The following is a 27,097-nucleotide window of genomic DNA, read 5'->3' as shown; positions in this document are numbered from 1 at the left end:
ATTTGAATCAGTACTTTGACGGAATGTCCAAACACTGGGTCGAACAGTTGCCAGAGGCATAACAGCTATGATAAGACCAGTCTTCCAATCATTGTCTCAGAATCCACGAGGGAACAAGGGAGACATTCATCCCCGAGGAATTTCTAGGTTTTCCTCCTTGCTGCCACAAGTACTGAAAAAAAATACATGAATATTAATGATAGTTTACTATATCTTCAGAGTGTGGCTATTGATATGCCTGTCAGCGAGGACGATTCGTTGGAGACTATTGAACAACTTAGATACAGGTACGAGACTATTTCTTATTCTTTCCGTCTTTCATAGCGGGTGTGCATCATAGAGATACAGTCGAACCTGTATATAACGACCACCCTCGGGACTTGAGGAACTGGCCGCTTAATACAGGATCACTAAAAATACTCACTGGGCGTGGTCTAATGATATGGTACTGTACTTCAGCACATAGCGGACATCTGGAAAGCGTTAACGGTACTAAACGGCGGATTATCAGCGTACAGTAGCTTTGTCCATGTTATTTCTTTTTAGTATCACCCAACTAGTGGGCTAATGAAAATCCTGCATTTTGATTGGCCACGCTACCAGAGGACTATTAGTAATAGTCCTCGAGTAGCGAAATTGCCGCAATCGAGCGTGACGCTTTCTTTCGTTTTCTTCCCAAATAAACATTTCTTCAACTTGCATTTGCTAACTTTATTATTGCCTTTTCTGTCCGACTAGTTGGGTGATACTAAAACAATTAGACCCTTCGCCCTCAAGGGCGGTCACCCTCGGGACCATTCTAGGTCAATAGCCCATGAGGCTAATTAACAATTATTCCATGAAACCGCGTTGGATATGAAGTGATAAATAACCAACGAGCGCGTAGCGCGAGTTGGTTATGATCACTTCATATCCAACAAGGTCGAATGGAATAATTGTTTTAGTATATTCTTAATCGGGTTTTTGCCGCCGATTTTTATTTCAACAATTTTACAGAGCGGAAAATTTTTAAACTTGGCGCACTGTTTTCCATATAAGGTAAAACTCCGACTAATGGCTCATAGTCGGAGTTTTTGAGCCAATCAGAGAGCTAGAAATGCAATAGTCGGAGCTGAGAATATACTAATTGTTAAATAGTCATGATGGATCGCACTTTAAACGATAAAATACCGCATAAAATGGCACGTGGCTTAGTTTCCATTCAAGGATGGCCGCTTAATACAGGTAAAAATAACAAAGCCCAAACAGGACTGCTACAGGGTGGCCGCGGCCACTTAATAGAAGTGGCTGCCTAATACAGGTAACAAATACAGCGTTTGTATGAGCGAAAAATCGGGACTTTGAAAACTGGCCGCTTAACAGAGGGTGGCCGCTTAATACAGGGGTGTTATATACAGGTTTGACTGTAGTTTATAATGGCCGGAACTTTTGTTTAGTTCTGTGTTTTTCCCTTTTCAGGTTGCAAGAGATGGAGGAGCTTTACGAGGCTAAATGCCGTGAAGGAGAAGTATGGAGCGTTATTTTCTAGTTTTCTTCTGATAATTTCTTTTTGTTGATCTTACTACGTGTCCGGGATCGTGAAAAGATATTGACAGTTGCAACGTTTTGTTTCCTTAATCCTATTGCTCCCTTCAATGAATTGGAACCAAAGAAAACGTCGTCATACACAATCCCTGACGTTATGATTATTGCAAGCCGTTTTGATCTTGTTTATACAATTTTGGATATTTGTACTCCTGTACCATCTCTTTGTATTCTTTGGCGTTTATTGATCGTAATTATTGTCTCGGTTTGCGTTTCATGAAGCGGCTAAGAGTATTCTTGCCCCTGGGCGAGGCGGGGGGGAGGGGGCTAGCCTACCCTAAATGTCCCTGCCGCCCTAATACTTCACTATGTTCTGAAGAGAGAAGCGCTACAGGTGTGATATACTCACCCGCAAAAAAAACTCTCGGTTCCACTGCGGTAATTGTATCAAATTATTATCCAGGGCTTAAATTAAGTTCCGTAATATTATTTTCTCTCGCTGATGTATGTACTCAGTGTGCCCTAGCGCCTTAAGATTCCTTGAAGTCCAAGAGAGTATGAACGGTACTTGCTTATTTCCGATGAATATGTTCTTGTCTTAAGGTTTCCTTGCAAATCGAGGAGGTTGGAAGCCCTTCCAAAGAATTTCCCACCAAATATCATTATTCTTCACCACAAGTCAGTAAGTATCAATCCAGGTATTGAAAACGTCGCTCTTATGATACGATTAAAGCTCGAAAAATCCCGTCACGCACATTATTTTATTTGTTTCAGATAGGCTATTTCACGTAGGTCGTTTTGACAATTGCACTTCTCTGTTACTTGGTTTTTTCACTGGAGCTAAATGACAAAAAGCATTTTATTTCGTGACGGATTCATCTCGGAACAAGGGGATTACTAGATATCTCAGCTGAACATGAAATCTTGAGCAGTCGCATGTGTCTTTATTGTACTAACGATGGCGATAATGTTGACGAAAGTAAATTGTTTACTTCCATCGATATCCTCGCCATGAATTTTGATGGCGAGGAAAGTGAGAATAATATCCCATTAACCATTTATGGTTTCCTGTCAATGGCTATGTGCTGTTTTTGTCAAGAAACGAGGTGTCTGACTTTGAGAACATTCCTTAGCGTCTTCAAATCTTGCTCCGAGGTAGATGTCAGCTTCTTGAAGTTGGTGGTAATCAATACGATTGAAAAATGTTTTCGCATTTTGTTCATTGACAGGTCGTCAAGCCAGCTCTTTTACAAGCCAACTAGGGCGCTTTTTTAAGGGAGGGTATGTACGTTTGTCGTAATCTTAGTTTCCAAAGAAATTATTGCTCTTCTTCGGCGGCTGAGTAAAACACTTAGCTAGTTATCAATTCTACGTCGGTAAAGCTAAGTTATCGCTGTAATGAATTTGGAACGGCTGTCGTTTCGAGTATCAGCCCGTCGTTGGAGCAAAATGGAGGATTGTGGATTTGAAAGATCTCCCGGATTGGAGGACTGTGGCAGGTTGGTTTTGTGTGGATATGATCGCAGGTTCGTGAGGAGTCTCGGAATCACTCTCAAATTGTAGAAAATAAAGCTGACGTCTGAAAAACAGATTAAAAACTATAAAAGAAGTCTGGAAACTTGCCTAAAGTGCAACAAATGTTTATATGAAACATGTATCGCATAGGCAAATTTCGTAGCAGTCTTTTGTAACCAGTTGTTAATAGAGATGATAATCGCTCTCGTGGTTTCATGAGACATTTTTTTTTTTTTTTGCTTCTGTTTTGCAGGACGTCTCTCTCACTGGGCAGGCCCCGTGGTTTTCGCAAAGCCGCCCTTGCCGTGTATTTTGTTTCTCTCCATCTCTTGGCGTTCATGTACATATTCCAAGTCTTATTTTAAATATATTTTGTGAACAGGGGCAATTTTATTTAAGGCAAATGTAATGCATTCTAATCTCAGACGCCCGACAATCAATGGAATAAAAGAATGGATAAAACAGAATGGATAAAAGTTAAACGATAACTAAACAATTTTCAATAAGAATCGGATAATCGGACAACACTCGGATAACGAACATGACATTCACTTTTCTTTATTTTAGTTTAAGCTAGTTAAATTAAATGTGGTTGAACCCTTCGCAAAAAAAAAAAAAAAAACGTCTGATCGCAGATTACCTCTATGTTCGAATGTACTTACTTCACCTTTAGTTTTGGTCTAAGTAAGCAAGTAAAACCTTTATTTAAGTGTCTAAGTCTAGATGAGTCTTCAGATGACTGTTGCGGAAGACATTAAGCTGTTGATTTCACGAAGAACTAATTAATACCAAAAGATGTTTTAAGTGCCATCGCATCATTATATACATTAAAACTATCGAGGTTATGATATTTTTGAATTCACGTTTAATGAAACGGTATGTACAGCATTACCACGTATGTGCAGTGCCATCGTTAGAGCAGTTTTCAGTTGAATTTCGAAGGTTATTTGCTTTGTTTGTGCATTTCTACGGAAGTCATTGGTTTGAAAACCTCGCGCCATTTCCTACACCAGTCAGACGTTAAACCATCTCACTCGCTCACGTTTTCCCGCCGTTCACGCAAGCTGCACTTGTTTGCTTCGAGTTTTGATTGGTTCACTGCACTGTCGGTTGGTTGACTGGTCAAAGTGATTACTTTGATTTTGGTAGGACGACACTCAATTGAAAACCGCTCTACTCTTTTCGAGTAATTTAAGAATAAGACGTGGTGTAAATGGCATGAAATGTCACATTTTTTACGCTGGTTGCGTCGGAGCAAAACGTCTTTGGTAGTAACATGTCATCAATTTATCTACTACAACTAGACGTCACATTTTTAATAGAATCGATGTAAATGTGAATATTGATACGAATAAAATAATTGGCAGGGTTTTAATGTTGATATTTGTATAAACTCCGTTTCGTGAAGGAAGTCTCTCTGTCAAATTGCCGTTCTTCTTTTGAAAGAGAGAATTAATGGCTACTGCCGAGTAATTGGTTTTTTAGATGTACGTTATCGGGAAGTATTAAAATTGATATGTCCGGATTTATGAAAACGCTGTCAAAAATGGTGCAGAACTTTTTCATCTGAAGCCTGGCGATAGCCGGGTGTCAGGCTTAGCTGGCTCTTTTCAAATCAGAGGGTTTTATGTCAAGGGGAGTTCCAGTAAAGAAGCCAGAGTCCTGGCAAACTCAGGGGATGAGATGGGTCGAAAGAGTGGCTTGAGCAGTTCAGGTACTGGTCATTTCGTTTGCAGTAACGTCTACAGGGTGCAATGTGTTAGATTGAGGAGCTGCAATTAGCCAGCCACACACACACCAGCAAGGTGGGTGTACATGCCTTGCAGTGACAGGTTGCCTGCGATGGATTGATTCATTGAAAAAGCCTGTGTATCCCAGGAAAAGTTGCAGGCTTGTTGTTTTGAGATTGACACGATTTTCATAAATCTAGACAACTACATATAGTTTAAATCAGTATCTAAAAAAAAAACCGCTATGGGGGGTAACAATTAACCGTGAGTGGTAGAAACTAGAGTACGCACAATCCGCTGTGACATGAACAGTGCTAAAACTATCGCATAAGCTGATGATCGATTCATTGCGCTAATACGTTGTTTTACGTTGCTTCGGGTTCCGACACGGTACATTCGCCATGAACATCAGTTAATTCATTGGACTGGAAGCTCACGGCGATGTGATGTTTTCCTTTCCTTGTCGCGGTGAAGGTGGCCGACATTTTGGCTTCTTCCTCAACACCCACTGGGCCCCTGTCAAGAATACAGAAAGGTCCTGGAGTAAATTTCTGCCGGTACGGGTGTTAACATCTAAGTTCTTGAAACGAAGCTTTGTCCTACCCCCTTGAATTTGACCGCTGCGTTTGAAATCCGCGATATTAAAAGCAACTCGCTCAAAACTTCAAAATCACGAAATAACGCAATTTTGTTTTATGACCGTCCTCTCACGTTACGAAACGTGCGGGGCCCTTATGGTTACGCACAACACGATATTTAAACCTGATATTTAAACATTAAGTGAAGGAAATCTAGCCGGTCTTACAGCCGCCCTCCCCGAAAGAAAAGTCAGATTCTCTCTGTCGGAAAGGGCGGCTGTGACACGGGCTAAACGAAATTTTGTTCGACAAGGATGTTGCCTCTGTCTACTAAAGTGAATAGGTTGTTTCTTTATAACGTTATACTCACTTGCAATCAACGACCAAGGATTTGGGTGTCATGCGAGTAGCTTCCAAATGAAACTGTCCGTTTGTAAGGGGTACTGGTAAAGGATTCGTGAATGAGAAAGTGACTTCAACATCTTCGTCTATCTTCACTTGTGTTGCAGATGCCTAAACAAAACGAAATAATTGCTTAATAAAAATCGTAAATGGTACGTGTTTCCATAGTGGATGTAAACACGGGACTTCTCGTTTGGCACGGTTTTTCGCCTGAGTCTCGTAACTACTTCCAAATTATCCCGCTTAACTTAGCTAACCTACTTTTGAACACCTAAAGGGGCCAATTTCTATTCCAGTTTCCATCTGATAGATTTAAATGTATTTATAATTAATTTCCGGGTGTAAATTTTTTCCAATTTATTAAGGCAGGGACAATAGAATAAAGAAGAATAAGGAGACTGATCTGGCCATTTTATGAAAACTGAGCATCGATAAAGGATCAGATTTCCCCATGAACATTTTTACGAACACGACCTCTTCCCAGGGAGTGCTTAAGCACCTTTTCCAAGCTCATTAAATCATCTTAAGTAAGTGTAATTTATTTATTGTCAAAATGACTTACTCTAACGTTCAGCGCAGGTTTCGTCAACTCGACCACATCTTGGGTAGCAAAGGACTGGCCTGTTTCTTCTACTTTACCTTTTACGTATAGCTTGATAGAGCCACCTGTACCGGTCTTAGTAATGTAATCTTCAGGCTCAATTGTTAAGACTAATCGTTTTTCTAGACAAAAGGAAAAAAAAAAAGCAGTATAGATCTTTGTGGCTCAAACAGTAATGTGCACGCCCTAAACTAGATATTGGTGTGATGCAAAATACGAGCTGAATTGCACAGCTATAAAACAATACAAAAAAAATGAGTTTTCTTCCGCAAATTTCTCTTCCTCTACAATGCTTCCTTCTGATGTTTTGTATGTACTTTGGTGAAATACAACATTGCTTTTACAGAAAAAAAGTCGAAGTGGACTAAAAGAAGGATATCTCAGTAAAAAAGAAGGCGAAAGCTTCAGGTATGGCAGTTTTAAATATTTGGTTTCGTCAAATTTTAGGCAGCCGTGGAAAAATTATGCGATGAGTAACAAAGTCTTTTGAGTTTGGTGGTGGGGAGGGGGCGTATAGCAAAACACTTGACGCTTAACGACTGGTTGTACAGAAACAGTGAATTTCGTTTCGCCCCGACCCTGAATGTTCACCGAGGCCAAGCCGATCGGAACATGGAGGAAATTGCGAAAAACAAAACTCGCTGTTTCCCCTGACGCCAATCTTCAAGTGCTTATCAGTTGCTATGAAACTCCGTTTATGCCCCTCCCCCCCCCCCCCCCCCTTTACCTTCCATTCAAGAAACGGTTTATATATTCAACCAAAGGCCGACATACAGAACATCTCTTCAGGTGTTAACTTTATCCAATGTCAATGGGATTTGTTTGTGTACCTGCGGAGTTTGCCATTATGAGGGAGCACCATACAACGACCTCAGTGCTTCTCGCATTTACTTTCTTACTTTAGCAGCAAGTTTCTTGTTCTCAAGAAGATAAAACGTCGTTAACACTGCTGAATGTTGGTTTGATCAGCTCATTTTGATTTATATATACGTATACCGCATCCCCTACCCCGACAAAAAAATCACCCTCCCCCTCTCCTTTCCGCGTTTATAGCCCACTCAGAATCTCTTATGATGTTGTATAGGCCCAGAACTTGTGTTATGCATGGAGAGCAATTTTAAATACTAAGTTTCCGGTAATTTCCAGAATGTTTAGTCACGCAATGTTTGTACCAGAACCTTCTACTGTCATGCTATGGAACAGTTTAGAACAATCTATGAAATGATGTAATTACGATGTAGTGTGCTACATAAAATTAATAGTTGTGTTAGAAGCTTCAAGAATGTCCTAGAATATTAGTTAATTATATATAAAGACTCAGCTAGCTAGCGTACGGTGTAACGTCGTCGGTTGCTGTAAGCAGACTCGCGACCAGAGACCGACTGTAGAAGCTATAACAAGATAACTGTACTCAGCTATTGAGGAACTTCATTTAAAGTCAAGTCGACGGGAGGAGGTTTCTTCGTAGACAACATTTACTGTGATTTTGTGTCAGTGGTGACTGAAGTTTTAGTAGTATGCCTAAGTTGGCTTGATGATAGATTGCATTGTTTAGAAGTCGCTCCTTTGTAACTTAAGGATTTCACTAGGTACCGTTAAATAAATAAGTTGGGTTCGTAGAGGAGTTTCGCAGTTTATCTTTTCTGTCGGTTGAGCGATATCGTAATATGTTTAACTGCAATTTTACGGTACTTACTTGCAGCGATCCCTCATACTAGCTGACAAAATTTACCTGCGTTTGAGTTTAACAGGAATTGGAGCTTGTATCCTTTTAGTCTCCGTTCAGGCACACCAGTGTAAAAGCTCAACACAGCTGCAAAGTTAACTTTGATGTTTTGTGTATTCTCTGACTTGTTTACCACAACAACCGCGGCATCAAAACTCTTGCCGGCGTAAACCGTGTCTCCAACCTCCAGACGAAATTCAACATCTTCAACTTCAGGTTTGTAAATTTCGTGCTCTATGCGACCGCTGTACTGGAATGCCAATTTAACAGCATTTCGCTCTTCATTTGAACCTATAGTAAACACAAAAAGGATGGAATAAGTGTTATCGGTCGAGCAAGTTTCATTAATGCCATAGAAAAATCCACTGCCCACCTGTTTCCCTGCCTGTTGGCCTTCCCGCCCGCCTCTCTGCCTGACTGACTAACTTACAGATTGACTGACTGACTAACTGACTGACTGACAAACTGAGAGATTGAGAGACAGACCGTGGACAGACAGACGGACGGACGGACGGACGGACGGACTGACTGACTGACTGACTGACTGACTGAGAAACTGATAGACTGACAGACTGACAGACTGACATACTGACATACTGACTTATTGGCAGAATGACAGACTAGTAGACTGGCAGACTGACAGACTGACTGGGTGGCGGACGGGCAGACAGACACGCTGGCTGAACGACGGACTGACTGACTGGCTGACTGACCGACCGACCGACCACCTGACCACTGACTGATGGACTAAATGACTGACTGAATGACGAACGGACGGACAAAGGGACAGACACAGACGTGTACAAAAAGAGAAACGTGTGCAAAGAAGCAGATTTACCTTCAGGATATTTATATTCGCCAGTAAGATCCTCTCTTTCTTCGGAGCCTGGAGCCTTGGTACTAATAGAATTCCCAATAGCGTTTTTGTCCACGTTCGTGGTCTTCATTGAACCGTCTTTCTTGACTTCCCAGTACACATTATCCCCGTTAACTTCAGCAAAAACAAAGCCTGTGTCGTAAGGTAGGTATACCTCTCCATTTTTTACCGCTTTCACTGATGCAGGACCACAGCGAAAGATCTCTGACGTAAAATCAGTTAGAGAAATTTTTAACCCAACTGTTTCCTAAACGGGTCGTGTAGAACAGTGAAGAAATAACAATAACAATCAAAGCAATTACAATAGTAATACATAACTCAAAAAGAAAGTTTTATATTATTTTTTCATTAAGTGTTGGTTTCTCCCAAAGTATGTAGCGCTTCTTTGATCTTAAGAGCAAACTTTGGGGAGGTCTGATCGATAATGGCAAAATTGTCATGGGAGCACACAGCGACATGCTTTTGCCGGGCTCCCAAGGTGTTTAAAAATGTCTGAGACTCTGTCCGCTTACACATGTGTGAAAATGTACATAGCAGACAACACAGCTTGCACACGAAAAGTTGTAAACCAGTCATGATAGGAGTACTCTGGAGAGAAGAAAATGCTATCATCTGCTGAAACATGTTAAACTTTAGAGTGTCTTTTTTTAAAAATACGAGTGGGATGATAAAACCTGTAGACATGGTCTTACGTGCCTATAGGCTAAATACGTCCCTGACCGCTGTAAAATCAACTGTCTTACTTTCGCTTTTTTCCTGAGGTGTGGCATCATAAACCTGCCATCCGTCATGACCATCTGGTAAATCAGGACGCTTGAACCATGACTCGTTCCACACGTGATAGTTCCTATAAGGTTATTTACGTACTAGCAATGAGTTTTTTCTATGAAATCGAGGTACTTCCATGCTCGTGGTGCTATTTTAGGGAGTTACGTGTTTTGTGACCGCTAAGAGTTCCATTTAGCAGTTACTGGATACTAGTAACAACCCTGCAACAATTGAAACCCTTAGAAACTTTAAATATGTGTTACATACAAATTTTGCATTACTTGAGGAGTCAACCCCTAACTGTGAAAGTTACATGCCACAAACTGTGTGTGCCGTTTCGATGTGTCCTAGAAAAAAACACCTTGTGGTGGTTTCTGATGCAGCGAAGGGAAAATGAGTTATACATACCATACAGAGTCACTCATGTGACCTATGAAATCTCCTTCCTCGTCGAAATGATAATCAATTGTCATGCTTTCATCTTTGTCGTGAGCGGAATCAAAGTTTGTCACGCTTCTGGTTGGGATCCCTAACGTCCGTGACACTGTAACACAATACACCAATTATATACTTGATCACTGGGTATGAATCATTTATCCAGTATTACTTCAATGAAAGGGTTTTATTACAATTTTTATGTTTTAATACTATTTTTACAGTCAGGAAGCTTGTCATGAATATATCCTTACGTGCAGTCACTAGCCCAGAGAAGACCCAGCACTGTCCGTAACGCACGGTCTTCTTTTTCTCCCAGAACTCTTCCAGAATAGCAGTACTTCCAGTCCAGGCCAGCGGCGCTGTGCCTCCACGAAAGTCATTAGACCATCGCCCTAACAACACGCCACCATCTCTGTCATTTGAGTTTGCCTGTGTCAAAAAAATACACCCAGTAGATTTAGAACACGTTTACACCGGAAAGTTAATCCGAATTTGCTACCATCCATGGATGGTTTTTTTTTTTGTTTTTTTTTGCCAACCGTGACTCCAAAATTAAAGCTTTGAATTTTTTTTGACCAAGAATCTTGAAATTTGAAGTAGATACTTTCTATCTGACTGCAATGAAACTGGGACAACAGGAACTGTGAGTGAGACATGCCAGTTTTCGTTGAACAGGCATGGTAGCCCTGCATGCTGACCACTTGTGCCACCGATATACTCTTAACACAATTTATGAGGATGTTGAGTTGAATAATACCTAATAATGTACAATATCCCACACTCAGGGAAGCCGATGATGCGTATGTCAATGTGTCGTTTGATCACTGCCGCCTGTTTGTACTTCAAAAAACAGACAAATGTAAGCTAAATTTTCTCACTAAGGGTTGATTCAAGCGTCCTGTTGACACTTAGATGGAGGAAAGAGGAATATGTCTTTACTGCTAATTAAGAAATACGAAGAGTGACCTCAGAAAAAGTTCCTCTGCATATAGTTGGCTCTCAGACCAATTTCTCCCTTAAGGCCTTTCCACTTTTCTTACCCGATTCTATCGGTAGAGGGGTATATAATCGCTAGAAATGCCAGTGTTACTTACCATTGCTGATAAAGTTCGCACAACGTGGATTGGACTGGACCGCGCAATACTGGAGAGCTCAGATTTATCCAACAGCCATAGTGCACAGTTCAAAGCAACATCCTCAAACTGAAAAGTAACGAACCAAATCAGTGAATACCGGCAAAAAAAAAAATAGACATAGGTTTCCGCTTAAAGCTACTAATACAAAAGTCAAAGCACAGTTTTTGCTTAAATCGTACCGATTATAACGGTGGGTATCGGCTTTAAATTTAGTTGGGACAGCCAAACCGAGGAAAGGACCTCGTAACCAGGGAAAGAGTTAATGATAAACTCTAAACGTTTGCTTCAGTTTGCCACCTGGCCAAAGCTTAGAGACTTGCCAAAGATCTAGAGCGTGATAAACCCTAAATCGACAGTTTCCGGACCGTGATATGGTTAAATAGTGAAAAGCAAGAGAAGATATATAAGACACCCTGGGCAAGATGAACCAAATCCTGTGTCGTGATTGGCAACCCGAACGGACACGATGAGCCGCTATCTTACTCGATCGGGGTTAGTACAACAACAACTTTATTTGTATTCATTCAGCTAGAATTTAAATGAACAAACTCGCTGTTTGTCTCTAGAAAAATGGTGTTCCTTATGCCATATGAAAAAATCTAAAATGACCAATTGCAAGCTTGTTCGGTCACTATGCCTGGATATTGGACTCGTTAATTTTTGGCGTGTTTACGAACTTAGACTGCATCTCATTCCAAACACCTGTATTCTTACCCTTCCTGAAAAGTTTTTTTTTTTTTGATCTCTTCCAGTTTTAGAAATCCACGAGGGTCCAAAAATAGCCAATCCTATGACACGCATTTTGCTGACATTGACAGTTCAAGCGGCTTTACGCGCATTGTTTGTTATCTCCCACGAAAGCATTCACCCACCGCGTGTGGTAACATTATATATCCGCGGGAGAAGAATATCTTGGGTTCAAAGTTTGGGGTGGGTATTTTAGATGTAGCGTATTCTGGGTAACCAAGTTGGTTTGACGAACATGATATAATAACTTTACCTGTCCGAAATTCCATGGATTTTTCTCTGGTCGATAAGAAATACCTCTCCATATGTAGCCAAAGTCTTCCATGACGTATTCATTACGCTGCTCATCGTTTTCCATATAAACTGCATCGTCTGCCAAAGGGACAAATTTTAACACAAACTGTTATTAATTTAACTTTGATAAATTTAATAGCAGATCACAGGGCTTCATTAAAAGAAATATACATTAGCAGGAAAGAACCGACTGAAGATAATTAAAATCTTCTCTCTTATACAATCATATTTTTCAACAAGCGACATAATTATCTCTCTATATTGGTATGAATTCATTGTCAGAGTTAAAGGACGGGGCAATTGGTTGTCAAGCAAAATTTAAAAGGGCAAATTGCTATGTTACGAAATAGAAGCCACATCAGCCGTAGCCGGTCTTAAGGTTTCAAACTCTGTGAAATAGCAGTAAGCTATAGTATCAAGCAAATTAACAAACTTTTATACTAAAAAAAACTCTTAAATATCACATAATAAGAGCAACAGTAAGCTCCGTGAAAACAAGTCGGGTTGTTATTTCTGCCGCCTCGTCCCCTTGTGTTGCATTTCGTCAGTAAATTGCCCGGGGGAGGTACTTTGGGAATTTCTGGGCGGGGATGTGCCGCTGGGACCCTGGAACCCCTAGCCTATACCAGAGCTAGTTCAGCTGAATTTTGCTACCCTATACTATATAGAGTAAACTCCCCAAATCCCCCCAATCTATCGACAGTGTTGGGCTGATTTGCGTAGATTTAAACTTGCTGATTTGACTTTTTTTAAATTTTTGAGTGGCAATTCCTGGTTTCCTTAGTCTAGATAAAATCTTCAACCAACTAGTCAGTTTTGTGAAAAATTATACCCTATTCTAGAGCCAAACGCTCTGATTTATATACCCTATCCTAGAGTAAACTGCTTGAAAACCATACCCTACACAGCTGCACATACCTATAAAGCCCATATATGGCAGTGCCACCCCGGGGTGAATTGACTGGAAACATGAAGAGCGAGGCTTGGTGGTTAACAACAGGCCCACAACTCGTGCACAACGTTCAAACCAAGGAAGGGGACGCCTGGTGACGAGACAACCGTCAACAACCGCTACTTAGAAAATCATTTTAAGAGACCCTTTTATATTTAAATCAATTACTGCATTTGAGATTCATCTGCGAAACATGTACTTATTTCTCCGACATAGGCATCACTAAGCTAAAAGATTACCTGAACACCAAGCATTGAACAAGATACAGATCTGCTCTTCATGTTTATATCGAAACAAAGATTCCTCTCCAGAAGCCTCCTTGCGTTTAGTTTCAATGAACACCTCGTATCGACCAATGATGGCTTTTGCAGATGACATGATTGATAGGTGGACAGTGCTTCCACTGGCTTCCTTGACCTGCATTCCCCAGTGTTTTGGGGAAAGACTTTCTCCAACTGCAACTCGAACAATAGATCCTTTACTTTCCTGAGGTCGTTTACCTGAAAGAGGTACAATAAAACATGGAGACCAAAAAAGAGATTTTTCTTATCGGTCACCAGTTAGCTATCATAACTATCGAAGTGTAATTTTAAAGAAACCAGACGTAACTAAAAAATATAACTTTATTTACCCTCGGCAATGTTTATAGCATAAGTGTTAGTGGGGCCGAGCAGACAATTGAAACAAATAATTCAAATTGAACATAACATCGTTAAGACTGGCCGGAGGAAAACCAGTTGGTTATTTACAAGCGTGGCCGAGGATTTGAACTCGGGACCACCGAGAAACAAATCCAGGTAGTGGTCAGAGCGGGACTCGAACCCGGGACCGCTAGATTACTAATCCGACACGCTGACCACTCGGCCACGCTGCCTCCTACGTAACTAATCGATGACATCAAATAAATCAATTACTGTTCAATGGGTAAGGTAAAGGTAAACTCTGCATACGAGCCAAGTGGCCCATCAGGTCGGAAGTTATCCCAGTTTCTGTAGCACGAAGCGACTATCAATATTTCTACTCCCCCCTGAATGGGTTGCTAGTCCATCGCAGAGATACCCGCAGCATTAAATTTGCCGGTACTCATTTATACACCTGGGTGGAGAGAGGCACTGTGACAGTAAAGTGTCTTGCCCAAGAACACAACACAATGATCTCGGTCAGGACTCGAACCCGGACCTCTCAATCCGCAGTCGAGCGCATTAACCATGAGGCCACCGCGCCTCTGGGTAATCGATGGGTAATCAGTTGATTGTTTTATTTCCGATGATCAATTGGCGAATAAATCGATAGATCACAACACTTCTGGTCATCGATTACTTATCGATTACTCATCGATTACTCGTCGCTAATAATCCATGACTAATCATAACAATTACAATTTCCTCAAATGTGATTGGTGCATAAACCGCTGTATTTTGCCCTAGTTAATCTGGAAAGTTGTAATCGGGCAGTTAATCGGACAATTGTAATCGGACAGTTACATGACCCAATCATTTTAAGTCCTTTCCACTAAATCCACCAATCACAACACTGATTACAATCACTGTAGTAACCGATTCAAGAGACTGACTTTGTAAAATTCTGGAGGCGAGTTTAGTCTCCGGTGACTGTTTTGAAAGTAAATAACAGCCATTTTGCAAGCTTTTCTCCATATTTTTAATTATGATATTTAAAAATGACTATTAAAATTGTAATTGTTATGATTAATTGGTAACAGGATTCGTGATTAACAAATCGGACTCCTGCTTCGCGGTCATCCGATTTCGTTTATCACTCGTATGATTACAGACCGAATTACCATTATTAATCAGTTGATTACTCATTGATTACCGATCGATAACTCATTGATGTCATTGATCATCGGTTAGTCACGTCTGGAAGGAAGCAAACCAAATAAAGAATACACGAAACCTGTTACAAACTGAACCACAAGGATGTCATTCTCCTGATCGTAGTCTCTGTTGAACGTCACCGTGACGTCAAACGCCTGTCCCCTTCTAAGTATCAGTTCTTGTATCTCGTAGTCATCTGTTTTATGGGCCTCCCTGTTTTCCTTTTTGTGAAGCTCAACTGTCACAGGTTTTAACTGGGAGAATGCAGCTAAAAAAATATATAAAAGACATTGTTTTAAGATTGTGCGGACGGCAAGATCTTTGTAGCGGATGGATATGTGTATGTGCGTGTGCATGATCAACTTTTTGTGTGATGTGAAAAACTTTGATATACGCAACAAACAAACTTAGTGTGTAGTGCACATAAATCCTCGGGGAAGTACTCATCATGCCTATAATAAACTATAATAGTTATAAAGACTCCAACGGGTCTGGTATTTTAGTCGTGTTGGTTTGAAAACAGGGCTTGTTTTCCCCTATGACCTGGAATTTGGTATGCGGTTCCGATGAAAACTATATTTAGAAATTTGAAGCCATTGCACAAAAGCTGATGTCTCGCATTTGAGAAGTGCATTAATTTTAGAGGCTTTAAATAGAGACGGTAATCTTTGGATCCTGTCTGAAATTGACTACATAACGAGAAACATATATTTTGGTCCGAAATAGGGTAAGGCTTTCAACAGACACGCTGTGCGGCCCCATCGAAAATTTTAGAGAGTGCTTGAGATCTACCTGCACATACGATCACCAAACCAATGAAATGTTAAGTGAAAACGTCTTGAGTGTCGAGGTCTACTGAACACGAAGGATAAACACGCTCGAGCGTTGTTTTTTGTTTTTTGTTTTTTGTTTTGTTTTGTTTTGTTTTGTTTTGCTTTTTTTTTTTTTGGTTTTGGTTTTTGTTTTTGTTTTTGTTTTTGTTTTTGTTCTAGTTCTTGTGCTTGTTCTCTTTTTCCTTTTTGGAGTATGTTTTTTTATTATTTTTTGTTTTTGTTTTTCACGATCTTAAGCAGCCCCACTAAAAGCAATAACTGTCACATGATGAGTGACACAGCAAGCCCTGAATCAAACTATGAATTGACGGTGAATTCCATTAACCTACGGGAATAAAATGCACTATTCAATCTGGTATTCTCGTGAAAAATCAATTTCTTTTTAAGATCCAGCCGTACCTTCCTCGTCTACTTCATTGTCAATCCTCAGGGCATTATTTCTTTCTCGAAACTCTTTATCGGGTAGTCGATTGACTCGTCCTTCTAATCCCTCCCCGAGTCTCGACCTACCACTGCTGCTTGAATCCTCCCTTTAAGAAACAAAATAATTGTATTACAAGACTACCTGTGTGCAGTTATTTAACCTCATAATTCTTAATAACGTTGTCAGTATGTCAAACATTCGATTAATGCTGTAGTGGCCTGATGGTAGAGACGTAGAAAGTTTACTGTACGAACTTGTAAAACCGATGTCCAATCAACAGAGTTAGAAGGGTATGAGATTACAATTTAGTCATGCATTTGCACTTGACACTAAAACAGAACGGGCAGGACTTTTGATCCTTTCCAACCAATGACACGTCATTCCTTTCATTATTTAGGTGTTGGTTTAGTACATTTGTCGACTTATTGTTACGTTGACTTAATCGGGGAAGGGAGAGATTCACGAGTTACCTCTGACGCAGGAACGAGAAATTATAACACATCTACAATCAAGGGAGCAAATTCAACAAAAAGATAGCATACGGTAACGGCTGTGCTTCGTCTGTCGATGGCCCGTTTTGTTCGTTTGTGCTGAAAATAACAATTAAGAATGAGATACTATTAGTTAGTTTACCCTGGAGCTCACAGATTCTGGATAACACTACTACGATAAAAACGCATCTACAATCTAAGAAGCAAATTCAACAAAAAGATAGCATACGGTAACGGCTGTGCTTCGTCTGTCGGTGGCCCGTTTTGATCGTTTGTGCTGAAAATAACAATCAAGAATGAGATACTATTAGTTAGTTTACCCTGGAGCTTACAGACACTGGATAACACTTCAACGATAAAAACATATCTACAAAGTAAGAAGCAAATTCGACAAAAAGATGGCATACGGTAACGGCCGTGCTTCGTCTATCGGTGGTCCGTTTTGTTCATTTGTGCTGAAAATAAGAATACAAAATGAGGTTACTATTAGCTAGTGCCCTGGAGCACACAGACACTGGATAACACGACTGGGATGATAACACATCTACAAGCTAAGAAGCAAATTCCGCAAAAAGATGGCATACCTTAACGGCCGTGCTTCGTCTGTCGGTGGTCCGTTTTGTTCGTTTGTGCTGAGAATAAGAAAAGCCAATGAATGATTAGTTATATGGGTGGGAATCCCATATAAAAAGGACGGGGGTTGCTCGTCGAAAATTTTGAAAAGAACCCCTACGAGGTACCAAGGCCCTGCTTTGTGGGCGTGGCTTGAAATTGTTTTCACCCCTAAGAGGTACCAATTCTAAAACAGCACATTATCTCCTGTCATATTTTTTCCAGCTCAATATAATAACTTTAAAAGATACTGCAAAAGCTCCTGCTGCGGACGTTTTGAGCCTAAACACCCCATGAGGTACCAAAACCGCTATTTAACCCCTATCAAGTTACGACGAGCAACCCTGTCATTTTTATATGGGAGGCCCCCGCCCCCTGGAACTACTGGCTAGTTTACATCGGAGCTCACAGACACTGGATGACAATGCTGGAATAATAACACATCTACAAGCCAAGAAGAAAATTCAACAAAAAGATAGCATACGGTAATGGCCGTGCTTCGTCTGTCGGTGGTCCGTTTTGTTCGTTTGTGCTGGAAATAAGAATAAAAAAATAGTTACCATTAGCTAGTTTACACTGGAGCACGCAGACACTGGATAACACGACTGGGATTAACGCGATCTCCTTTCACTGGAACGATCTTGATGTCCAGTAAGTTTCATAATACAAACACCAGGTGTCTCAACGTTGACTACCGTGCAAATCACATCAAGTATCTACTTCTACCTACTTCTGGTGGTGTTTAAGTTTTAGCCAAAATATAAAAGGGTGGCGAATGGTAACTGGGAGAATTTGCGAGACGGCGAGACAAGCATTTTTCTCTGCGAGCCCGAGACGTTCAGACTCTTAAAAATCCAGCCCCAGATTTTTTTAGCTGAGAGCTAGAATGAGCTTGCGCGGCATTTTAGCCAGCTTCTTCGAGCTGGCTGGACATTGAAATTCCATTATATATAACACACGAAGATATTCGATCTTGACAGATGATCACGTACCTAACGTTGTGTTCTCCTTCAGGCTCAACTCTAGGGCCTCGCCTTTTCCTGCGTAATAGAATTGTAGCTGGGTAAAATGTTATGCATTTTATAGGCGATCAGCACAGACAAGGGATTTGATACACCCCCCCACAGCCATTTCTCCTCTGATTCCCTTCTCACGAGCAAGTAGAAAGAAAACGATTGACTTCCATAATTTAAATATTCAAAGGTTACCGCAATATGTACAGTGTTTGGATTTATTCATATTTTTTTTTAAGAAAGAACAAGTTTGTCTCTTTTTTTTTTTTTAGATTTTAATAAAAAGCTTTGATTATTACTATAATAGCATAATTAAAATCGACAACTCAATTGAAACGGTTTTTAAACCCGAGTTTTATAGGTTTAAAAACAAACGGTATATGTAAATTACAATCCTTCACCAAATTTTGGTCACATTAAGCTAAAACATTAACGTTAAAATCGTTTTTGTTTTGCAGCTAACATTAAATTTCATTTACCGGTTTACAACAGATTTTATATCAATTGATCATTGCCCACAGAAATGCAAAACCCACTGTATAATACTTGAATACTGGCTGTCATTGAAACCTTCAATATTTTAAAAATTACTCCTGACGTTGACTCCTTCAATTCACTGAATATGCTGATTAAAGGAAGCGAGTGGAATATTCCATCAGATTATAAATCAATCATGCATGCACGTTTGCACTTGGAACAGTATATCTTTTTCGTATTTCTAAATATCATTTTCTAACTTTATTTGTGCGTGACAGAATCGCATAGAATAATGTGACTAGGAGCGTGACATAGCAGTCATGGATTCTTTGGTTAAAATACATGTTTCTTAGAAAAAAAAAATGAAACACTTTGTTCAGAAGAGATCATAGAATCTTAGCCAACGTTTATAAATGCTTAACCTCGAGCACTGCAGGGAAGGGTTGAACACTGGTAGAATTACAATAAATATTGGTTGCTAAGACAGGAGCTAGTAAACAATCTGTCAAAGAAGACAATGCTCTATAGTGATTTTTGTTTTCAGAATACGCTTTTCGCCATTATTTTTGCCAGTCCATTTCTACTAAATTAAAATTCTCTTGAACAAAACCTGTTATCTTCGTAGTCATGTTGTTTTTGTATCCAGTAGCAAACTATACGACATAATAAAGTAGTTACGAACTCGCTATCAGTCAAAGCTCGTGTACACGCTGTCCAACGACCGAGTCGAGACGAAGCGAATGAACCGAGTGTTGTAAATCCCGGTATAACTGTCGCAGAACTTGAAACAGTTAACAAAATTAACTCTCCCATATGTTATATTACTAAGATAAGCGAAACGTCTAGATATACTGACTGTATTGATCTGTTTATATTAACCATCGAAAACCAATTTCGCCATGAAGCAAGACAGCGGCCCTAACTTCATCAAAGCAGTGAAGAAAAACTAACTTACCGAAACTTAAAACAGCCAGTTTGCCTCTCAGCCATTCACTGTAGTCTAAAAACAACAGTCAAACAGACTGGGAGTTTGTTAAAAAGCAACTGAAACGCTTTCGACTTTCGGTCGTCACGCCAGTCCGAGCATGTTTATGGCAACAATAAAAGCAGTTTTTGATATTGGCTCATTGCTAGAAGTTTCCATTGTTACCTATTAAACGCAAATTTCATTTTGCATCTCATTTCAGTTAGTTTGAAACCGCCCACTGTGCGTTCATGTGCTGCACGTTAAATTCTTTCATCTACTGATCGGCATAAATTAATTTTTCTCAAATAATATTTGGCCAGATAACTCGATAATATGTGTGCGTTGTATATAGATTACTTCATAGAAAGTGGGACGTACGGATTTTTATTCACGAGTTGCAAAACTTTGGAAAACGAACGAGTGAGCGCAGCGAACGAGTGAGTTTTCCAAAGTTTTTCAACGAGTGAACAAAAATCTGTACAAAGCACTTTCTATGTTGTAATTTGTAATTTAAAATATAGCACATATAGAATTCTATTTTAAAGGTTTATTGCCTAAAATTCTCGCTATATGTACAAAAAAGAGTGTTTACGCATGACTTCACGCCAGCCGTACAGAGGGTGTTCATTGTCACGCAATTAAAGATAAAACCATTCAGTGGATAAAGTCAAGAAATTGTGATATTATAGACGATAAATAAAGAAGACAGTTCATCAAGTTTAAAGTGTGTGCGTTGTCCCAAAGTTGAGATATTCGTCGAAATGTTCCCTGCAAAATTATAGAGCCTAGTACCTCCTTGTAAGCATATATGGGACTTACTTTGGCTGTCTAAACAACTAATTATCTGAACCGAACCAAAAAACATGTACACAAGCACTTTTCCTGATAGTTTAACTCCTACAATGGCTAAAAATCACGAGATAAGTGTATATTTTTCGAGAAACGCGATCTTAGCCTCATGTCATGCACCGCCATAACTCCGAAATTGAAAATGCGCTGGTTTCCAAACGAAGGACGCTATTGAGCTACAAAGTTGTAAACAGATACAATTTTAGTGCTTCTTATGCCTGATGAGGATAAAACATTTAGGGGCTCTTTAGTTTTGGATTTGAGAATTTGATGACGTCACGTGAACACACTCTATAGGTGCACCCAAAATAATAAGCTTACTTCGATCTAACGCGCGCTTATGATTGAGTCTATGTTACCCGACAGGTTACCATACACTGGCGACAATAAGCACTTTAAAATGACTGGCCCCAAGGGAAACAGTGAGTTTTGTTTGCTCGAGACCCTCAGTTTTCCCAGAGGCGAAGCTGAGGGGAACATTGAGGGTCCCAACTCAAAATAGAAAAAAAAATGGAAAGAAATCGTTTGCTTAACGCCGACTGGACCAGAAATTTGCCGCGGTTTCAAGGAGCAAGTTTGTTGTTTCCCTAGGGAGTCAGTGAGTTTTGACCCTCGACACGTGACTCGTTCTCCTCTAATCGGAAAACGAATTTGAGTTGGGGGTATAAAAATATTCACTTTATTACTGGTACCGAGGGAAAAAGTTTTGTTTTCAAGAGGATCCCGATGCTTTCCGAGACGAAGTCGAGGGAAACATCGAGCTCACCGCGATTCGAGGGAAAACAAAACTAACTGTATCCCAAGGTACCAGTAAGTGTTTTACGTACTTAACTAACGCTGAAATCAAACATTGTGTTAGCCTAATGCAGCAAAAGTATATTTTATATTGGCAACATACCATGCAAAACTCTACTAAACCAGAATTTCTCAACACTTATAAGACCGATTATACACCCTCCTCTTATTTAGGCCTAACAAGCAAACTAAGGCCCGGTTCATACGTCGCATTTCTGCCGTGTCGAATTCAATTCAACGAATTAGATTCGACAGAAATTCGACGTCTAAATCGGCTGCCGCATTTCTGCCGCACGTTCGACTGGTCTTGTCGCATTATCCGACAGAAATGCGACACTGATTCAGACGTCGAATTTCTGCCGTGTCGAATCTAATGCATACATTATGTTGATGTATTGAGCATGCGTAAATGTTTTCCCGCCAAAGAAAAAGAAGAAACTTGGCCACTCTCGACCCAGAGCAACCCGAACATATTGCAACACATACTGCTCCGTTGTCAGCCTTCTCCTTCTCGTTACGTTGGCGGACAATTTTTAGCAAAATTAAAGTCCTTCGTCGCTCAGTATTTTCGTCCGCCATATTGAATACTCTACGTTTAAAGCATTTTCCGCTGGCCGACAAACCCGACAGTATAAATTCTGAATTAAGTGCGACACAAGTGCGACGTATGAATCCACAGTCGAATTTCTGCCGCACGTAATTGAATTGAATTCGACACGGCAGAAATGCGACGTATGAACCGGGCCTAAGCGAAAGAAAGGAACTGGTGAAATTTAGGATAGGCAATCACAAACTAAGGATTGAGACTGGTAGATATGATCAAATTCCAAAGGTTAACAGACTCTGCCCTATTTGTGAATCCAATCAAATTGAAGACGAATCTCACTTTCTTATATATTGCAATAAATACTCTATTCTAAGAAATAAATTTTATAAAAGATAGAACATATCATTCCGACTTTTAAACAATTATCACGTTACAAACCATCGGCGAGCTTATGACTTCTTCAAATCATTATATTAATATTCAATTGGCAAAATTTATTTCATCTTGCTTTGATCTACGCAATATTCTACTTTCAAATCAAACCAGTGTAACTTTATCGCTATATCATGACATTATTATATGATCACGATAATCGTTAATGTTTTAGTTTTAGTTTTAGTTTACAAAAGCTTTTGGAGTTTAATGTAAAGTCAGGCCCAGTTCATACGTCGCATTTCTGCCGTGTCGAATTCAAGTCAATTAAGTGCGGCAGAAATGCGACTGTGGATTCATACGTCGCACTTGTGTCGCACTTAATTCAGAATTAAAACTGTGTGGTATGTCGGCCAGCGGAAAATGTTTTAAACGTAGAGTATTCAATATGGCGAACGAAAATACTGAGCGACGAAGGACTTCAATTTTGCTAAAAATTGTCTGCCAATAGAACAAGAAGGAGAAGGCTGACAACGGAGCAGTATGTGTTGCAATATGTTCAGGTTGCATTGTCAAGAATGGCCAAGTTTCTTCTTTTTCTTTGGCGGGAAAACATTTACGCATGCTCAATACATTAACATAATGTATGCATAAGATTCGACACGGCAGAAATTCGACGTCTGAATCGGTGTCGCATTTCTGTCGGATAATGCGACAAGACCAGTCGAACGTGCGGCAGAAATGCGGCAGCCGATTCAGACGTCGAATTTCTGTCGAATCTAATTCGTTGAATTGAATTCGACACGGCAGAAATGCGACGTATGAACCGGGTCTCAAAAGAATAACCTCTGGTTAATGGGAGAGCGGGCAACAATCGTGCAATTGTTACTCACCGAGGCGACATTAGAGAGTTTAAGGCCCGGTTCATACGTCGCATTTCTGCCGTGTCGAATTCAATTCAATTAAGTGCGGCAGAAATGCGACTGTGGATTCATACGTCGCACTTGTGTCGCACTTAATTCAGAATTTATACCGTCGGGTATGTCGGCCAGCGGAAAATGTTTTAAACGTAGAGTATTCAATATGGTGGACGAAAGTACTGAGCGACGAAGGACTTTAATTTTGCTAAAAATTGTCCGCCAATGGAACGAGAAGGAGAAGGCTGACAACGCAACAGTATGTGTTGCAATATGTTCAGGTTGCATTGGGTCGAGAATGGCCAAGTTTCTTCTTTTTCTTTGGCAGGAACACATTTACGCATGCTCAATACATTAAGATAATGTATGCATTAGATTCGACACGGCAGAAATTCGACGTCTGAATCGGTGTCGCATTTCTGTCGGATAATGCGACAAGACCAGTCGAACGTGCGGCAGAAATGCGGCAGCCGATTCAGACGTCGAATTTCTGTCGAATTTAATTCGTTGAATTGAATTCGACACGGCAGAAATGCGACGTATGAACCGGGCCTAAGAAAACCACGACGGCAACGGCAACGGGAACGTCGCTAAACAAAAGATTTAATTAGGAGAATAATGGCTGTGCACGTGCGTTATGATTCTTGGTACATTTCTTTGCCGTCCTCGGCAAAACAACAATGGGAAATGACCAAATTCTGCGTTGTCTGGAGAACGAGAACCACAACGGTTAATTTTTTAAATTTTTATTTCAAGTTTATCACCGTGTCCCAGATTCAGTTTGGTGAAATTTTTGTCAGTGATAAACAAAGTAAATGACTTTAGAGTATCGCGAGATTCGTAGGGAAAATATAAAGTCATTTTTTAATCGACGTTGTCCTCGGCGTCGCCGTCGTGGTTACTTGAACTCCATATTAAGGGTGCGTTCCTTTGGGGTGATCTGGATCAGGATCAGTGATCCAAGATCACTCGTATCGCTGATCCAGATCATCCCAAAGGAACGCACCCTTAAGATTTAGCTATTGCCACTTCACCATAAATCCACCAATAATAGCGCGCGTTAGATCCAACTTAACTCCAGCATTTTACAATTATAAAATTGTCGCCCGCTCTCTCTGATAACCAGCGGTTACTTCCACTTGGAATTTTCATTTTATTTATTTTTTTAAGTAAGACCTATAGAGCACTCCTCGTGATTTACAAGCTTCTGTCTCGTGCTCCCCCAACATCCCCGGAGTGTTTGTTGCCCATCCACGACGGGTCCAAAATTGAACAAGAGAAGCTAGGGGCTAATGGAAACGTTTACACGGGACAGAATGGGCCAAGTTAAATCGTGTCTATTCGACTCCAAGCTTATGAGCCGCTTTTGACTAGGGTCGTAGCTCTAACTGAGAAATTACAAACAAATCAACTGGTACCTAGATTTTTCCATGGGAAAGTAAAGCTTACTGTATTGTATAAACCTCACTCGCTCAGCTCTGTTCTGATTGGTTGCTTCATTATTACTGATGGTAACGCTTCAGCTGATCTAACTGTAATCAGTGACAGTAATATTTAGGGAATAAAAATGTACTTCTAATAGTCAGATATCACTGAAATCTAAAGCACTTCATTTGACATGACTCGTTACCTATTTGCATACGTACAAAAGGCAAGTTAAAGATATGTAATTCAGCTCCGTACCTAGATATCGTGCCCGTACCTTGATAAAGTTATTAAAAATATACTTTCGTAAACATATTAAGCCGCTAGAACAATGCCATTGTGTTTGGCGTCATATCAGAAGATTTAGTGTCCTTTTATTGTACTTAAGAACATTTCAAGCTGCGGAATCGCTGGTTGCTGAATTTAATGAATTGATTTATGGAAGAGACATGTCGAAAACATAACGTTTTCTATATGCACAGAGGTAACTGTGGCTAAAAGACTTTCCTACCCACCGAAAGCATCTCTAAATACAGGTGCCGGAGCTGACCGTGTAGAGCAGATGTGAAACTGTCAAAAAACCGTTTCATGTAAGATTACACCGATGAGGCTTGTTTATTTTTAAAAGTAATGTATCTTCTACTTCTTGTTCAGTGAGCTTGGCGATCAAAAAGGTCTGCTGAGCAGTGCAGAAGATTAGTCAAGACGAATTATGAAGCGCAAAGCGAACTTTCTCAGACTTTGGCGGTAAGTCAGTAAAAACCCAGACATGTTTGATAACATAGGAAGCGATGATTTCATGTGAACAGGATAAGCAGTGAAACTGAAATACATCGCAGTATCGAAGCTAAGCTAACTCATAACATGGTGGTGAAATTGCATAAATGTAGTCTGGCAAACGAGTTGGATGGAGCGCGCCTTTTAAAAACTAACAGATAATCACAAAATCCACAGCTTCAAACTATCGTAGCTTGTAATTGATAAAGCGAATGCATTTTGCTGTTTTGGTGACCTTTCTGTTCTTGCATTGCTCTTTTTTTTTTTTTTTAACACGTAGTCGGAAGCAATCAGTGAGACCCGCAGATGTCTACCAACGGGAGTAAGTAGCCAGCTTGTAATTCCTTAGTTCTGTTTTCTGGCGACACTAGAGAGTTTCGTTCTGAGTGCTGTATGGCTTGGATGCATTGCAGGGCGAACTATGTAACCCTTAGATCACGAGGTCTGGGAGCGTGAGATTTCGGCAAGCGAATACTCGGCGTACTAAAGGCGGGCGAGTCCACCAAGGCTAAGCCTAACTTGAAAAACTGCGAAGGCGTAAGAACCCTCACATACCAAAGATCGAAACCGGCGACGAGTTCGGAATCACGATCAACAAGTAACAAAGGTTAGGCCAAAACATTTGAGAGGCAGCGTGGCTTAATGACGTGCCTGAGTTCTAGCCCATCGATTCTTTTTCTACCTCAGAGTTCCGAGTTCAATTCGTTGGCCGCGTCATTCGAATAGCTGTTTGCGTAGCATCCATATTCTTAGTAAGAATTATTGTTTACGTTGAGTTTCAGTACAGCACACGTGGTACAATGAATACTACTACGATAAAATCATTGTGATTAATTGTACTTGGTAAAATTCAACAACCCCAACCATTTGTACGAAAACCGTAGTTATAACTTTATTTCTGTAACTTTTCACGTACTCAGGGCTGATCCAAGCAATAGCCGAGAAAGTTCTGTTCTCGCCTGTGTGGAAAACAACACCTTGAGGAACAGAAATATGAAGGAGAAAGGTTATAATGAAACAAAATAGATACTTACTACAATACTAGACGCAATGACACAGGTACATCTGTGCATTGATTAGTTAACGCTGTTAATCCAGGACCCCATGCAGGCTGTGGATGAAAAAAATAAACCCCCTGTGATCTGGTCTTTTAGAAGAAAAAAGGTTTGGTCTGTTTGAGTTCATTTGTGTCGGATTGACAACAAAATGACGATTATTTTAGCTGTACTGATTTTATAATGCAGTTCTTCCCATATCAATGGGACCAGAGCGGCAGTACAGTCAGTAAGTCTCCAATATAGGTTCGATCCTTAGTTCTCCTGCACATACCAGGCCCTAGGAACCAGGATTGTTTCAGAGCTTTACATGAAGGTCCTTCCAATCAACTGTTTAACTCGGTCAAGGGGCTAAATGCTGCAAACGAACATGCGGCCTTCTGATGGAATACTGAAAAATTTTTCTGAAATGCTGACTAT

General features: G+C 40.2%; 2 protein-coding genes across 6 annotated transcripts in view; one reads left to right on the top strand and one right to left on the bottom strand.

Annotated features, from left to right (window-relative positions):
* The window catches only part of LOC145479623 (uncharacterized), a 33,997-nt gene extending 29,579 nt beyond the window's left edge, over positions 1 to 4,418 (top strand). For all 3 annotated transcript variants that reach the window (XM_081458032.1, XM_081458033.1, XM_081458031.1), the window contains 5 exons: positions 220 to 287; positions 1,459 to 1,507; positions 2,128 to 2,206; positions 2,754 to 2,805; positions 3,293 to 4,418. In XM_081458032.1, the coding sequence (XP_081314158.1) occupies positions 220 to 287; positions 1,459 to 1,507; positions 2,128 to 2,206; positions 2,754 to 2,805; positions 3,293 to 3,404 (360 nt within the window). In that variant the 3' untranslated portion in view covers positions 3,405 to 4,418. The remainder of the gene's footprint in view (positions 1 to 219; positions 288 to 1,458; positions 1,508 to 2,127; positions 2,207 to 2,753; positions 2,806 to 3,292) is intronic.
* An 82-nt stretch (positions 4,419 to 4,500) lies between these two features.
* Positions 4,501 to 20,162, bottom strand: LOC145479624 (protein-glutamine gamma-glutamyltransferase K-like). Of its 3 annotated transcripts, XM_081458034.1 has the most exons (20): positions 19,929 to 20,162; positions 18,476 to 18,523; positions 17,968 to 18,015; positions 17,456 to 17,503; positions 17,279 to 17,326; positions 17,101 to 17,148; positions 16,923 to 16,970; positions 16,356 to 16,486; positions 15,203 to 15,391; positions 13,528 to 13,788; positions 12,296 to 12,414; positions 11,254 to 11,361; positions 10,411 to 10,588; positions 10,130 to 10,265; positions 9,697 to 9,800; positions 8,915 to 9,157; positions 8,083 to 8,367; positions 6,312 to 6,472; positions 5,718 to 5,860; positions 4,501 to 5,285 (listed from the first exon to the last, which is right to left on the bottom strand). In XM_081458034.1, exons 1-20 carry the CDS (start codon positions 19,961 to 19,963, stop codon positions 5,135 to 5,137), a joined length of 2,532 nt encoding a protein of 843 aa, XP_081314160.1. In that variant the 5' UTR covers positions 19,964 to 20,162; the 3' UTR covers positions 4,501 to 5,134. The 3 variants fall into 3 exon arrangements, with proteins under 3 accessions (XP_081314160.1, XP_081314161.1, XP_081314162.1); XM_081458035.1 differs by lacking the exon at positions 17,101 to 17,148; XM_081458036.1 differs by lacking the exons at positions 17,101 to 17,148; positions 17,279 to 17,326; positions 17,456 to 17,503.
* Positions 20,163 to 27,097: the final 6,935 nt, after the last annotated feature.

Source organism: Orbicella franksi, chromosome 2, assembly GCF_964199315.1.
Source record: "Orbicella franksi chromosome 2, jaOrbFran1.1, whole genome shotgun sequence".
In the NCBI taxonomy this organism is placed as follows: Eukaryota; Metazoa; Cnidaria; class Anthozoa; order Scleractinia; family Merulinidae; genus Orbicella; species Orbicella franksi.
This window is presented reverse-complemented; position numbering and strand designations above follow the sequence as displayed.

Excerpts from the sequence above, each read along its gene's own strand:
- LOC145479624 (XM_081458034.1), bottom strand. The coding sequence starts at position 19,963 with ATGGCTGAGAGGCAAACTGGCTGTTTTAAGTTTCG. Across the intron at positions 15,392-16,355 it reads CAATGAAGTAGACGAGGAAG|CTGCATTCTCCCAGTTAAAA; the intron begins GTACGGCTGGAT and ends ATATTTTTTTAG. Across the intron at positions 5,286-5,717 it reads TCCTTGGTCGTTGATTGCAA|GGGCCCAGTGGGTGTTGAGG; the intron begins GTGAGTATAACG and ends TATTCTTGACAG.